Source organism: Lethenteron reissneri, unplaced genomic scaffold (assembly GCF_015708825.2).
Source record: "Lethenteron reissneri isolate LAM-NWPU_2019-01 unplaced genomic scaffold, ASM1570882v1 scaffold_101, whole genome shotgun sequence".
Classification (NCBI taxonomy): Eukaryota; Metazoa; Chordata; class Hyperoartia; order Petromyzontiformes; family Petromyzontidae; genus Lethenteron; species Lethenteron reissneri.
The window spans coordinates 25597-41158 of record NW_026890684.1 but is presented as its reverse complement, the minus strand read 5'-3'; the positions used below and the strand labels follow the sequence as shown (position 1 = coordinate 41158).

Below are 15562 nucleotides of genomic sequence, written 5' to 3'. Positions count from 1 at the left end.
ACTGCATATATACGCTTAAGACAGTTCCATGAACACGAAGTGTAGACAGGTGTTGTTCTCTCTACATCTGCTACCAGCAGCAAAGTCTATAAAACTTTGCAGAATGGAACATGTCACAAATCAACTTTATTTAGGCATTTTTGGGGTTTTTATCAAGTAGGTGAGAGCAGACAGGCCCCGTACAACAATCTTCTGGAGTACGAGAACATCTGATTTTGCAAAAACCTTCCCACTTCGTGTTCATCCTTCCAATAGATGCAAATTTGAAACGATCTTTGAACAGTCGAGCAAATGCAACACAACAAAAAAGCACATTGCTCTGAACATGGCTATCTCCTCTGCATGGAAACAAAACGTGTTGCATATTTCAACTCCAGATGACTTAAACGGCACGTTTTATCTTTAGACGTGACTTTACCGAAAAAAACAAAGAATAATTCCTGCAGTCACGAAAGCTCCAAAATTAAGAAGGAACAAAACTGACAAGTCAGTCACTTCTTTCTTGGAAGAGACAAGTTCCTGCCTTGGGTAGTAAAGCCAAGATGCTGCTTTATATTCTATTGACTGCATTCTGTAAAAAAAAAAAACTATGCAAGCAAGCTCAAAGGAATTTCGATTTAAAGCTTTCGTGACTGCAGGGATTCATCTTCTTGGTTCTTTCGGTAAAGTCACGTAGAATGGAAATAAAATAATAATAAATAAAAACAGACTCTGTCTTCTCGACAGACCTGTTCTTCACCTGAGGACGGCTGCTTGTGTTCTGGCCGAAACGTCGTTCTTTCGGTAAAGTCACGTAGAAGGGAAATAATAAAATAATACAAATAAAACATCATAAAATAATTCTCACGACGTTTCGGCCACAACGCAAGCAGCCGTCCTCAGGTGGAGAACAGGTCTGTCGACCGTGACTTTACTGAAAGAACCAAGAAGATGAATCCCTGCAGTCACGAAAGCTTTAAATCAAAAGACACCAGCTTATTTACCCCAAGGGCTTTTCATACAAAGTGCATCCCACGGCCCACACAACCTCCCACCATCATCCATCTATCGCTACCCCCCTCCTCTCCTCACTCCAGCCCCTCTTCTTCTTCTTCGATGTCAGAGCATGAAGACAATTTTGGCATCTTGCTCCTGGGCACCTCCAGGCTGCTACTGCCTCCCCAGCTGCCAGCACGAGGAAGGGCAACGGCTTGGCGAGCGTGCGCTCGCAAATTGTATTTGGCAATGCTGCTTTTGCGATACCGATTGCCGACAGAGGACAGATTCCTGCCAGAGGGCCGCAGCGCTGGGAACACTTTGGCACGGATGCCGTCCTTGGTGTCGATGCCGTCATCGTCGTCGTCTTCGGAGCTGAGGTGGACTGTCTCTTCACTGGACGAGCGCTGCAGCGTCGTCTCGCTGGAGATCGTGGTGGACACGCCATGCTCTTCGATTCCACTCAATAGCAGTCGCTTTTTGGCTTCTGGGACTCCCAGTTCATCCAAGTCCTAAAATCCAGCGAAATACAAAAAATATGCACACACACACACACCAACTTGTGTTCAGCGATACAACATTGATAATTGTTTTTTTACCCTTCTATCTGGCAACAAAACTGACACCTTTTTACAAGGAGTCATGTTTGCATAGACCGCAATACCTTGCAGTCATAATACAAACAAAAGACATAACTCTGATAATGTGCACTGTCCCTGAAGTTGATTGGTCCACACCCGAGACAAGTATTGTGGTCTATACAAACATGACTCCTTGTAAAAAGGTGTCAATTTTGTTGCCAGATAGAAGGGTAAAAAAACAATTATGATATTTTTACTGGCAAATGAGGTTCCCATAGTGTACGATACAACATTCTTCAAATTTCTGACGACGTGTATTCCTCAGAGTAATGTACAAAATCAGTCGGTAGTACTGGTAGGAACCACCTGGTTCCACCAGCCCACAGGGGATGATTGTGTCTGTCCGTCGTGCATCCAAAAATGGGAGGGGTGGGGCTGGGTGGGGAGGGGAGGGTGGGGAGGGGCTGGGTGGGGAGGGGAGGGTGGGGAGGGGCTGGGTGGGGAGGGTGGGGAGGGGCTGGGTGGGGAGGGTGGGGTGGGGCTGGGTGGGGAGGGGCTGGTCACCCCGTGGTGCCCTTATAAAACTCAACGTTTAACCTACTCACGACGGCTTGTGCCCGCCCTCACAGTTGGCCATTGACCGAGCAACCCAACGTTCCTACCCACTCCCTCCGCAGGAGGAATGTGTTTTTTTTGTACCCACTACTGGATCAGGACTCCTCAGTCTCCTCACTCGAGCTATGTGACCACGATCCATCTATCAACGACACACGAACTAATCTTCTCACAACTCGAATCTCTGTGGTGGTCATCCTCTTGGTGATGTGTGCTCTACTTTGGATGCCACTCCAACACCGGTCTTGTTTCCCAGCCACAATGCAGTCCAGTGATGTGCCCTTGCCCAAGCCCATCTACTTTTTTGCAGTTGTCAATGTTTCTTATTTGCATGTTTCGGTATCCACGTGTAATGGGTTCCGGAGACACTTGTAGAGGTAACTTCTTTATTACAATACAACACTCCAACAGTCCTGATACTCTGTTACAGCCTAGGTACACAGCCTAGATACACAGCCTAGGTACACAGCCTAGGTACACAGCCTAGGTACACAGCCTAGGTACACAGCCTAGGTACACAGCCTAGCGACACAGCCTAGGTACACAGCCTAGATACACAGCCTAGCGACACAGCCTAGGTACACAGCCTAGGTACACAGCCTAGGTACACAGCCTAGGTACACTGCTCTGGCTACGCTCTGGGGTCCTCCGGCTACAACTACCCTAGGGGAGGCTACCTGACCCGACCCAGCCAAGGTGCGGGTCTGGACTCTGGCTTCCTCGGAACTCGCCCTCACAAGGACGTAGAGCCGGGAGTCCCAGAGTCCCACCACTGGCCCTCACAGCGCCCCGGCCCTTACAAGGACAAGCGGGACGAGGGGGTACAGGGTCCTAAGCTGGCTGGCTGGCGGGTCTTGACCTGCGACTGGCCCCAATCGGCCAGGGAGCTGCCCTTTTATGCCTCGTGCCCAACGAGGGGTGGGGTTGTGTGTGCCTCCAGATATCCCACAGAGCGCACACAGCCCCCCCCCCCCCCCCGTTGGTGGCGCCAAGGGGTTTAACTGTCTGGGGTGCCTGGGATCCTAGCGCCTGGCGCCAAGGGCTTCTCTGCCTAGGGTCCCAGAGCCCCCTCTTGTGGCACGACAATCCTCACTACTCACCACTCACCCTCACCACTCACCCTCACCACTCACACTCACCCCTCTCCCTCACCACTCACCCCTCTCCCTCACCACTCACGCTCACCACTCACCCTCACCACTCACCACTCACCCACACACGTATTAACTCTTTACAAGTTTAATTCCAACCTTCCATCTTCTCCAAGCTTCTTTGTGCATTTTTTATGTTGCAGAAAAACTTGCACAACTTAAAAATAAATCCCAATCCTGTAAACGTTAAAAAACACGCGTAGTTTGCATAGAAGCGTCCGTAGGAACTTGCCTGTAGAGTAACGTCCATCAGCTGTTGGACACTCGACAATCCACGTGAAGTGAAATTCTCCAAAAACTCCAAGCAGTCGATTTGTTTCAGGAAGCTTGAGACACGAAAAAACAACAACACACAAGCACGAACAAGTACTTTGTACGGCTGTATTACATTAACTTGCACATTTTTACTCCGTCAACATTGCGATTAGAAATAACATGTGAAGCAACACTTACATTGCTTGTACTGTATATCCCTATGGAAAATAATGACATTTTTTATTGGAAATCCAAGTGCAAAAATCAGCCCAAACTGCATTACGAACTTTGCGTTTCGATTTAAAGCTTTCGTGACTGCAGGGATTCATCTTCTTGGTTCTTTCGGTAAAGTCACGTAGAAGGGAAGTAATAAAATAATAAAAATAAAACATAATAAAATAATTCTCACGACGTTACGGCTGCTTGCGTTGTGGCTGAAACGTCGTGAGAATTATTTTATCATGTATATTATATTATTATATTATTTATTATGTTTTATATTTATTATTCTATTACTTCTCTTCTACGTGGTGACTTTACCGAAAGAACCAAGAAGATGAATCCCTGCAGTCACGAAAGCTTTAAATCGAAAAATGACGACGATGTTTAAAGGTGGCGACGATGATGCACCTAAAGGGCACTTACTTGTAAAGAGCGTTGCCAGGCTTGCCGCTGTCCGGCAGGGTTCCAAGCCGGGCCCGTGGGTTGTCTCCGTCCGGTGGCCGTGGGGGACCATTGGATCCACTCGCTTCACCCGTCACAACATCCTGTGCAACGCCTGCAACCAGTGGATGAGCATTCGCAATAAAACCATTTACACCTCAAGACATATACGAGTAATATTGAATTCATCCTCTTGGTTCTTTCGGTAAAGTCATCACGTAGAAGGGAAGTAATAAAATAATAAAACATCATAAAATAATTCTAACGACGTTTCGGCCACAACGCAAGCAGCCGTCTTCAGGTGGAGAACAGAGCTGTCGGAAAGACAGCGTCTGACAGACCTGTTCTTCACCTGAGGACGGCTGCTTGCGTTGTGGCCGAAACGTCGTGAGAATTATTTAATGTTTAATTTTTATTATTTTATTACTTCCCTTCTACGTGACGACTACCGAAAGAACCAAGAAGACTGCGTATCACTTTGTGGCAAATTGTGTCACGTCTTTCAATTCTACCGCGTGCCGCCACGTTCCGTGCAGAGAAATGTGCTGTGCCGAGCAGGGAGAGCTTGCGTCACCTGATGAGGAACCTTCGCCGGCACTGGAGGGTCCCTGGCTGCCGGCCAAGACTTCCTGTGAACACTCGCTGCCGTGTCGGCTGAGGTTGAACGGCCTTCCACGCAATTCCGTCACGTATCTGGGAGGGAGAAAAAACCCAAAAAATTAACCCTCTTGATGTGCAAATTATTTTGTCAAGGCGCCCTTCCCCCCCCTTCCAACCCAGCGTATATACATGCTCCAAGCGCGTGTGCTGTTTCATTCAGACGCTGTCGCCTCGACAGACCTGGTTTTCACCTGAGGACGGCTGCTTGCGTTGTGGCCGAAACGTCGTGAGAATTATTTTATTATTTTTCTTTTTATCTTTTTATTACTTCCCTTCTGTTGCTACCATTTAATTACAGCAGCAATCGGGAACTTCTCTCGTACGAGCAGCGATTGTCTATTTCGTGTTCACGTACTGTTGTTGCTGCAGGTTGCGCAACACATTGACATCCGTGGGCAGCGTTCGGATCAGCTCCAGGTTTTCCTTGATTTTCTTTAATATTTCAAAATGTTCTCTCCCGTGCACCTACATACATACAGACCGCAGAGCAAATTCTTTAAAACATCAAATGCTTATTGTGACATGTTATTGCGAGGAATTTAAACGAAAGCAGGTAACTTACCAGGAGGCGAAATATGTCTTCTTGGTCGGATGGCCAATTGCTGCCGCAGTTGCTTGCAGTCATCAGCATGTCGTACACCACTTTCACGCAGCCTGAGGATTTGGTTAAGTGGCAAAAAGCGGACAGGTAAGGCGAGTACACGCAGGGACAATTTCTTTCAGAATAATACATTGAAATGATGTCATCATGGGACCTCCTTTGCCAGTAGCAAAATATACCAATAGGGTTTTTCCCCTTTTTTTTTTTCTGGCAACAAAACTGACACCTTTTGTAACGAATCATGCTTACATTAACCACAATACCTGCAGTCAAATGCAAACAAAAAACACAACTCTGATAATTTATGCATTGTCTTTGAAACGGATTGGTCCACACCAGAGACAGCTTTCTTTAGAGCTTAGTCTCATATGGTGTTCGACCAGATGACGCCAAAAGGCGTCATCATGGGACCTCCTTTGCCAGTACCAAAATATACTCATAGGGGTTTTCACCTTTTTTCTGGCAACAAAACTGACACCTTTTGCAAGGAATCATGCTTACAATAACCACAATACTTGGCGTCATCTGGTCGAAAACCATATGAGACGAGACTCTAAAGAAAGCTGTCTCTGGTGTGGACCAATCAGTTTCAAAGACAATGCATACATTATCAGAGTTGTGTTTATTGTTTGCATTTGACTGCAGGTATTGTGGTTAATGTAAGCATGATTCCTTGCAAAAGGTGTCAGTTTTGTTGCCATAAAAAAGGGGAAAACCCCTATTAGTGAAATTATATAATTTACAAACACCTCAAATATGTCTTAATAGCTAGACAGCACGTGTGTGTGAACAAGGGGCAGTCAAAGTGATCACCTTGGGAGCTTGGATCAGAAGCCGCCTCTCCACTCGCTCGCTGACTGCTGCCAGAAGACACCTTAGGCACTTGTGGGGTGTGCTTAACTGGCTGAGCCTGTGGAGACTGACAAGTCTGGGTTGCTGCCTCTGCCAAGGCAGGAGGATACTGTCGCACAGACTGAGCTGCATTCTGCCTGGTGTGTGAAGGAGCCTTCCAATTGTTTGGAGACTGCTGCTGCTGTTGCAGCTCCTCACCGTCCTGATGCATGCACTGCTCGTCCATTTTGATATCTTCGAGATTTGAAGCTTTCGCGACTGCAAGGATTCATACTCGGTAAAGTCACGTAGGTAAAAAATGAAATTAAAATAAAAGAATAAAAATCACAAATCCTGCATAATGCCCGGGCATAATTAGTACTATTCACATACCTGCATTTCCCATATCCCCTCCCTTTGATGCTGCTAATCCTGCATAATGCCCGGGCATAAGTAGTACTAATCACATTCCTGCATTTCCCATATCCCCTCCCTTGGATGCTGCTAATCCTGCATAATGCACGGGCACAAGTAGTACTAATCACATACCTGCATTTCCCATAAATATGCTAAATTCCTCTTGATATGCAAATTATTTTGTCGAAGCGCCTTTTCCCCCCCCTCCCAACCCAGCTTATATATATGCTCCAAGCTCGTGTGCTGTTTCATTCAGACGCTGTCTCCCCGACAGACCTGGTTTTCACCTGAGGACGGCTGCTTGCGTTGTGGCCGAAACGTCGTGAGAATTATTTTATTATGTTTTATTTTTATTATTTTATTACTTCCCTTCTACGTGATGACTTTACCGAAAGAACCAAGAAGAAGAGAAAAATCACAACGTTTCGGAAGCAACACAAGCTTCCGTCTTCAGGTGATACAGATATTTGGCTGTGACAGTTTCACCTGAAGACGGAAGCTTGTGTTGCTTCCGAAACGTCGTGATTTTTATGATTTTATTTTTATTAATTTTTATTTCATTTTTTCACCTACATTTTTACATCTCTCCCCGGCGAAGCACACACTCTTGTCTCGCAGCAGAATCGGCCCAGTACCTGGCCACTAAAACAAATGGCCAGAAAACAAATGCATTAAAACTATTTTTTTATGGGCAGCCATTGTAAGGCATGTCTTTACTTAACCAACCAAAAGAGAATTTCAAGAAATTACAGGAAAAGATAAAATAGTTTTAAAACATTACAATGTCTCTTCAACCACGACTATAGAGACATGGTAATCGCAATAATTGTACACTTAGACATTTTCAATGTTCAGCCCTATAAAACTGGCAGCAGACATTGTATGTAGCTAGGGTTCTCAAGTTTCGTACACAACAGGATAAACTCCACACCCTCGAAATGGCATTGCTGTTGCATTAGCATCTGTGCCACCCATTCACTAGACTGACCAGTGGCATTGTAGCTAGGTAAATACAACTCTCACAGCAACTGTCATCATCAGAGGCATTAGCGATCCGATTAAAATTCTCACGGCGTTTCGACTGCAACACAAGCAATCATCATCAGGTGTGAAATCCACGGCAAGAAAATTTGAAAAAAATTAACCCGTAAAAACAAAGTTTTTCACTATAAATCCTTTATATGCGTGGCATCGGTTTTATTTTATTATTCATTTCTGTTTTTCTTGAGTAAGAGTTTCATTTTTATCACATTGGTATTTTAAATTAAATATGAAAAAAAAAATTCCTAAACAGTGCAAAATTTTGGAAAAAAAATTCACGAAAATTAATTGTCACGCACAACGAGTCTGTGTGCAAAATGTCAGCTCGATTGGAAGTGAGTTAAAAAACGACCGAAAGATTTGTACGGTCCTAAGCGCGCAAGCAAGCAAGTGAACTTAATATAAAGGATTTAAAAATACAACTCTCACAGCAAGTGTCATCATCATCAGAGCCATTAGCGATCCGATTAAATTTTCCAAAACAAGTCGTTGATTACAAGGGTAGTTATTCGGGCGAAACAGCGATTTGATAACCTGTACGATACTTTCGGAAAATATAAAGATTACAGAATAACGTTATTCTAAAACAATATATATTAAAAACACTCCCTTGGGGCAAACTGTGCGAGACCCCAAGACTTTGCCCAACAGTTGGCCGACAGAGTTGTAAACGGATAAATAAACGAGCCCGTAAGAGAAACCAAATACTGTGATAACATTTAATGTTAAATTTTTTCCCACACAAATTAGTGCACAAGAACCTGAAACTTTGAGAGCAGGTTCACAGGCCGTTCGCACAGCCCAGCTGGAAAATTAGCTTTGGGATTAAATGGACGTTCCAACGTTAATTATCTTCCGGTGTGGCGAGCCTAATTAACCACAAACATCCAATTAATTAATCAATCAAGCGCTCGTGATTTCCTCGGCTACCCAGTGAATGCTTGTCTTGTTAATTAATTTATAAAACCGCACGTGTATTTAGTTTCTGTATCTCCAATCTGCTCACGTCACACCAATTATAACGAGGGTGCCAATTTTATGTTTAAAAAATTAACTCGTAAAAACAAAGTTTTTCACTATAAATCCTTTATATGCGTGGCATCGGTTTTATTTTATTATTCATTTCTGTTTTTCATGAGTAAGAGTTTCATTTTTATCACATTGCTTTTTTAAATTAAATATGACATTTTTTTTTCCCTAAAAAGTGGAAAATTTTGGGAAAAAAATTTCACGAAAATAAATTGTCACGCACAACGAGTCTGTGTGCAAAATGTCAGCTCGATTGGATCACGGGAAGTGGGTTAAAAAACGACCAAAAGATTTGCACGGTCGTAAGCAAGCAAGCAAGCAAGCGAACTTAATATAAAGGATTTAAAAAGCAATCACAGATGACGTTACCCAGAGTTAAATGAGCAAAAGGCAAACATCTATGAATCATCGTGGCCAGTCGAGCTTGCCACTCACTCTTAGCTAAATAAATGACAATCTCCAACGATATTAAGAGGTTCATCTTCTTGGTTCTTTCGGTAAAGTCACGTAGAAGGGAAGTAATAAAATAATAAAAATAAAACATAATAAAATAATAAAACATAATAAATAATAATAAAAATAAAACATAATAAAATAATATTTTATTATGTTTTATTTTTATTATTTTATAACTTCCCTTCTACGTGACTTTACCGAAAGAACCAAGAAGATGAATCCATGCAGTCACGAAAGCTTTAAATCGAGATATTAAGAGGTCTTTAACATTCCTATTCAATCTAGGATTGTCTTGATAATTGTTTTTTTACCCTTCTATCTGGCAACAAAACTGACACCTTTTTACAAGGAGTCATGTTTGCATAGACCACAATACCTGCGGTCGTAATACAAACAAAAAACACAACTCTGATAATGTATGTGCACTGTCCTTAAATTAAACACAATTGCATTTTTAAAAAATTCAAATAAAGCCCGAAGTCAACTCACGTCACACACGCAATTTGTAATTGAATGAGCACGTTGCTTAATTAATTGGCCTCAGGTCAACCCCTCAGGCTAATTAACAGCTGACCTAATTAACGACGTCTTAATTGGCCCGCTACTAATTAACAGCTGACCTAATTAACGACTCAATTTGGCGGGATTATTTCAACGAGAGATAATTAAATATCGTAGTGAACGCGTTGAACTTTAACAAGCACGGGTTGATCATCATCATCATTATTATTCTATTTTATTTGTCGAGATTTTTTGTTTACTAATCTTGGAGCTCACTCACAACTCACCCTCACCACTCACTCTCACCACCCACCCTCACCACTCACCCTCACCCCTCACCACTCTCTCACCACTCACCCTCACCACCCACCACTCACCCTCACCACTCACCCTCACCCCCACCACTCTCTCACCACTCACCCTCACCACCCACCACTCACCCTCACCACTCTCTCACCACTAACCCTCACCACTCACCCTCACCACTCACGCTCACCACTCACCCTCACCACTCACCCTCACCACTCACCCTCACCACTCACCCCTCACCACTCACTCTCACCACTAACCACTCTCTCACCACTAACCCTCACCACTAACCCTCACCACTCACCCTCACCAATCACGCTCACCACTCACCCTCACCACTCACCCTCACCCCTCACCCTCACCACTCACCCTCACCACTCACCCTCACCACTCTCTCACCACTCACCCTCACCACTCACCCTCACCACTCACGCTCACCACTCACCCTCACCACTCACCCTCACCACTCACCCTAACCACTCACCCCTCACCACTCACTCTCACCACTAACCACTCTCTCACCACTAACCCTCACCACTAACCCTCACCACTCACCCTCACCAATCACGCTCACCACTCACCCTCACCACTCACCCTCACCACTCACCCTCACCAATCACGCTCACCACTCACCCTCACCACTCACCCTCACCACTCACCCTCACCACTCCAATCGTCGCAGATGCAATTATTCATTTAAAAGAGGAGTGGTGCTGGTGGTGGAGGGACGTAGGGGAGGACCACCCACTCACCTTCAGATACTTTCCCCGCAACTTCACGGCAGCGGGGCTCGCAATGCTCACAACAGGTCGCTGCTGTCGGCAGGCAACGCAGCAGCAGCTGTAGTAGCAGCTGTAGCAGCAACAGCAGCAGCAGCAAGCAGCAGCAACAGCAGCAGCAGCAACAGCAGCAGCAGCAACAGCAGCAGCAGCAACAGCAGCAGCAGCAACAGCAGCAGCAGCAACAGCAGCTGTAGCAGCAACAGCAGCTGTAGCAGCAACAGCAGCAGCAGCAACAGCAGCTGTAGCAGCAACAGCAGCTGTAGCAGCAACAGCAGCTGTAGCAGCAACAGCAGCTGTAGCAGCAACAGCAGCTGTAGCAGCAACAGCAGCAGCAGCAGCAACAGCAGCTGTAGCAGCAACAGCAGCAGCAGCAACAGCTGTAGCTACAGCAGCAGCTGCTACAGCGTCTCGGCCTCGACTTGTGTAGCCCCTCCCCCTCTCGCTCTCGAGTCACATGACGTCATCCGTCCCTAGGCGGACGCGCTCATTGGCTACAGGATGCGCGTGCGTGACGTCATCACCCAGTGGGGAGTTCGCCGATTGGCTTACGTGGCAATGGAGGGGTGGGGGGCGATTTTGTTGTGTGGTGACGTCACCCCCACGGCGGACCAATCGGAAGAGCGGAAAATTCTCGAGGGGGCGTGGCCCCCACGGAGGAGGACCAATGAGACGCGCGTATCGATTTTCTCTGCACGTGACTTCGGGTCAGAGGTCACGTGGTGTGAATGGCGACGTGGAAACTCTCCACACGTGACCTCCTCCTCCTCTTCCTCCACCTCGCCACGTGCAGCCACGGTGAGTGGTGGTGCAGTGGTTAGCGCACTGTGTGTGTGTGTGTGGGGAGTGGTGGTGCAGTGGTTAGCGCACTGTGTGTGTGTGGGGAGTGGTGGTGCAGTGGTTAGCGCACTGTGTGTGTGTGGGGAGTGGTGGTGCAGTGGTTAGCGCACTGTGTGTGTGTGGGGAGTGGTGGTGCAGTGGTTAGCGCACTGTGTGTGTGTGGGGAGTGGTGGTGCAGTGGTTAGCGCACTGTGTGTGTGTGGGGAGTGGTGGTGCAGTGGTTAGCGCACTGTGTGTGTGTGGGGAGCGGTGGTGCAGTGGTTAGCGCACTGTGTGTGTGTGAGTGGTGGTGCAGTGGTTAGCGCACTGTGTGTGTGTGGGGAGTGGTGGTGCAGTGGTTAGCGCACTGTGTGTGTGTGGGGAGTGGTGGTGCAGTGGTTAGCGCACTGTGTGTGTGTGTGGTGAGTGGTGGTGCAGTGGTTAGCGCACTGTGTGTGTGTGAGTGGTGGTGCAGTGGTTAGCGCACTGTGTGTGTGTGGGGAGTGGTGGTGCAGTGGTTAGCGCACTGTGTGTGTGTGGGGAGTGGTGGTGCAGTGGTTAACGCACTGTGTGTGTGTGGGGAGTGGTGGTGCAGTGGTTAGCGCACTGTGTGTGTGTGGGGAGTGGTGTGCAGTGGTTAGCGCACTGTGTGTGTTTGGGGAGTGGTGGTGCAGTGGCTAGCGCACTGTGTGTGAGTGTGTGGGGAGTGGTGGTGCAGTGGTTAGCGCACTGTGTGTGTGGGGGGAGTGGTGGTGCAGTGGTTAGCGCACTGTGTGAGTGGGGAGTGGTGGTGCAGTGGTTAGCGCACTGTGTGTGTGTGTGGGGAGTGGTGGTGCAGTGGTTAGCGCACTGTGTGTGTGTGTGGAGTGGTGGTGCAGTGGTTAGCGCACTGTGTGTGTGTGGGGAGTGGTGGTGCAGTGGTTAGCGCACTGTGTGTGAGTGTGTGGGGAGTGGTGGTGCAGTGGTTAGCGCACTGTGTGTGTGGGGGGAGTGGTGGTGCAGTGGTTAGCGCACTGTGTGTGTGGGGAGTGGTGGTGCAGTGGTTAGCGCACTGTGTGTGAGTGAGTAGGGAGTGGTGGTGCAGTGGTTAGCGCACTGTGTGAGTGGGGAGTGGTGGTGCAGTGGTTAGCGCACTGTGTGTGTGTGTGGGGAGTGGTGGTGCAGTGGTTAGCGCACTGTGTGTGTGTGTGGAGTGGTGGTGCAGTGGTTAGCGCACTGTGTGTGAGTGTGTGGGGAGTGGTGGTGCAGTGGTTAGCGCACTGTGTGTGTGTGGGGGGGAGTGGTGGTGCAGTGGTTAGCGCACTGTGTGTGTGTGGGGAGTGGTGGTGCAGTGGTTAGCGCACTGTGTGTGTGTGTGTGGTGAGTGGTGGTGCAGTGGTTAGCGCACTGTGTGTGGGGGGAGTGGTGGTGCAGTGGTTAGCGCACTGTGTGTGAGTAGGGAGTGGTGGTGCAGTGGTTAGCGCACTGTGTGAGGTGGGGAGTGGTGGTGCAGTGGTTAGCGCACTGTGTGTGAGTGTTGTTTTCCCATCTGCCCAGTTGCGCCGTATCTACTGAATGTGCGTTTGGAGTCTCAAGACCTCCTGGCGACGCTTTGCTGGGACCCCGTTGAAGTGGCTCCTGTGGGGGGTGGAGGAGAGAGACCCCCACCTGTTGACCCTTCAAGCATCAACTCCACCACCACCACCAACTCAACGTTCCTGAATGTCACCTACAGAGTTCAGAGCAAACTGTGAGATGCTCACTCACTCACTCAGCCACTCACCCATTAAGGCACTCACTCACCAACCCACTAGCTCACCAACCAACCCACTCACCCACCAACCCACTCACTCACCCGCCAACCCACTCACTCAGCCACTCACTCACTCAGCCACTCACTCAGGCACTCACCCATTAATTCACTCACTCGTCAACCCACTCACGAACCCACTCACCCACCAACCCACTCACCCACTCACCCACTCACTCACCCACTCACTCACCGACCCACTTATTCACCAACCCACTCACCCACCCACTAACCCACTCACCACACTCACCAACCCACTCACTCACCAACCCACTCACTCACTCAGCCACTCACTCACCCACCAACCCACTCACCTACCAACCCACTCACTCACTCAGCCACTCACTCACTCAGCCACTCACTCAGCCACTCACTCATTAATTCACTCACTCACCAACCCACTCACTCACCCACCAACCCACTCACCCACCAACCCACTCACTCACTCACCAACCCACCCACCCACCAACCCACTCACCCACTCTCTCCTCACCACCCTCACCACTGCTCCCTGTGTCTCTGTCTGCGCAGCTTCAGACGCGCCCTCTGGCAGACCGTCTGTGCTGCCACCAAAGACACGTGCTGTGACGTCTCTTCAGCGCTGGACGATGCCGGTGGCCGCTATCTTCTCCGCGTGAGATTCTCCGTCTCGTCCTCGCCACCGCTGTCCTCACCCTGGGTCGCGCTTGAGGTCGTGCCCTTGAGGGAGAGTGAGTGTCACGAGATTGTGCATATGCCTACGTCTCTGTGTGTGTTTCTCTGTGTGTGTGTGTGTCTCTCTGTATATGTATGTGTGTGTCTCTGTGTCTCTGTGTGTGTGTCTCTCTCTGTGTGTCTCTGTGTGTATCTGTGTGTGTCTCTGTGTGTGTGTGTTTCTGTGTGTGTGTGTCTCTGTGTGTGTCTCTGTGTCTCTGTGTGTGTGTGTCTCTGTGTGTGTCTGTGTGTGTCTCTGTGTATGTGTGTCTCTGTGTGTGTGTGTCTCTGTGTGTATCTGTGTGTGTCTCTGTGTGTGCCTCTCTCTGTGTGTGTGTCTTTGTGTTTGTGTCTGTGTGTGTGTGTGTGTCTGTGTGTGTGTGTCTCTCCGGTTGGAAACATTTAGGCTGGCCTGCCTACGACCCATCCTGGGTTTAACCAGGTTGGATTGTGTGAGGAGCTCACAAATCCTTGAAATATCTGGGCAAAGTCCCATCGGTGAGCTCCTCCGGAGACCATGTCTCTGTGTGTGTGTGTCTCTGTGTGTGTCTCTCTGTGTGTGTCTGTGTGTGTGTGTCTCTCTGTGTCTGTCTCTCTCTCTCTCTCTGTGTCTCTGTGTGTGTGTCTCTCTGTGTGTGTGGGTGTCTGTGGGTTTCTGTGTATGTCTGTGACTCTTTTTGCCTGTGAGTGTGTTTCGGCTCACAGGGGGAGACTCCACTCACTCACTCTGTAGAACAGGGGTAGAGCATACAAACTACACTCACTCACTCTGTAGAACAGGGGTAGATCACACAAACTCCACTCACTCTGTAGAACAGGGGGAGATCATACAAACTCCACTCACTCACTCACTCTGTAGAACAGGGGTAGATCATACAAACTACACTCACTCACTCTGTAGGACAGGGGGAGATCATACAAACTACACTCACTCACTCACTCTGCAGAACAGGGGGAGATCATACCAACTCCACTCACTCACTCTGTAGAACAGGGGGAGATCATACAAACTCCACTCACTCACTCTGTAGGACAGGGGGAGATCACACAAACTCCACTCACTCACTCTGCAGAACAGGGGGAGATCATACAAACTCCACTCACTCACTCTGCAGAACAGGGGGAGATCACACAAACTCCACTCACTCACTCTGTAGAACAGGGGGAGATCATACAAACTCCACTCACTCACTCTGTAGGACAGGGGGAGATCATACAAACTCCACTCACTCACTCACTCTGCAGAACAAGGGGAGATCATACAAACTCCACTCACTCACTCTGCAGAACAGGGGGAGATCATACAAACTACACTCACTCACTCTGTAGGACAGGGGGAGATCACACAAACTCCACTCACTCACTCTGCAGAACAGGGGGAGATCATACCAACTCCA

The 15562-nt window shown here is 48.0% G+C and overlaps 1 protein-coding gene across 2 annotated transcripts; it reads right to left on the bottom strand.

The window, feature by feature from the left end:
• Positions 1 to 670: 670 nt before the first annotated feature.
• Positions 671 to 10931, bottom strand: LOC133361403 (uncharacterized). Of its 2 annotated transcripts, none has more exons than XM_061580333.1 (8): positions 10838 to 10931; positions 6315 to 6611; positions 5463 to 5554; positions 5256 to 5365; positions 4815 to 4933; positions 4223 to 4355; positions 3555 to 3648; positions 671 to 1487 (listed from the first exon to the last, which is right to left on the bottom strand). In XM_061580333.1, exons 2-8 carry the CDS (start codon positions 6577 to 6579, stop codon positions 1068 to 1070), a joined length of 1233 nt encoding a protein of 410 aa, XP_061436317.1. In that variant the 5' UTR covers positions 6580 to 6611; positions 10838 to 10931; the 3' UTR covers positions 671 to 1067. The 2 variants fall into 2 exon arrangements, with proteins under 2 accessions (XP_061436317.1, XP_061436318.1); XM_061580334.1 differs by having other exon boundaries at positions 6552 to 6611; positions 10838 to 10874.
• Positions 10932 to 15562: the final 4631 nt, after the last annotated feature.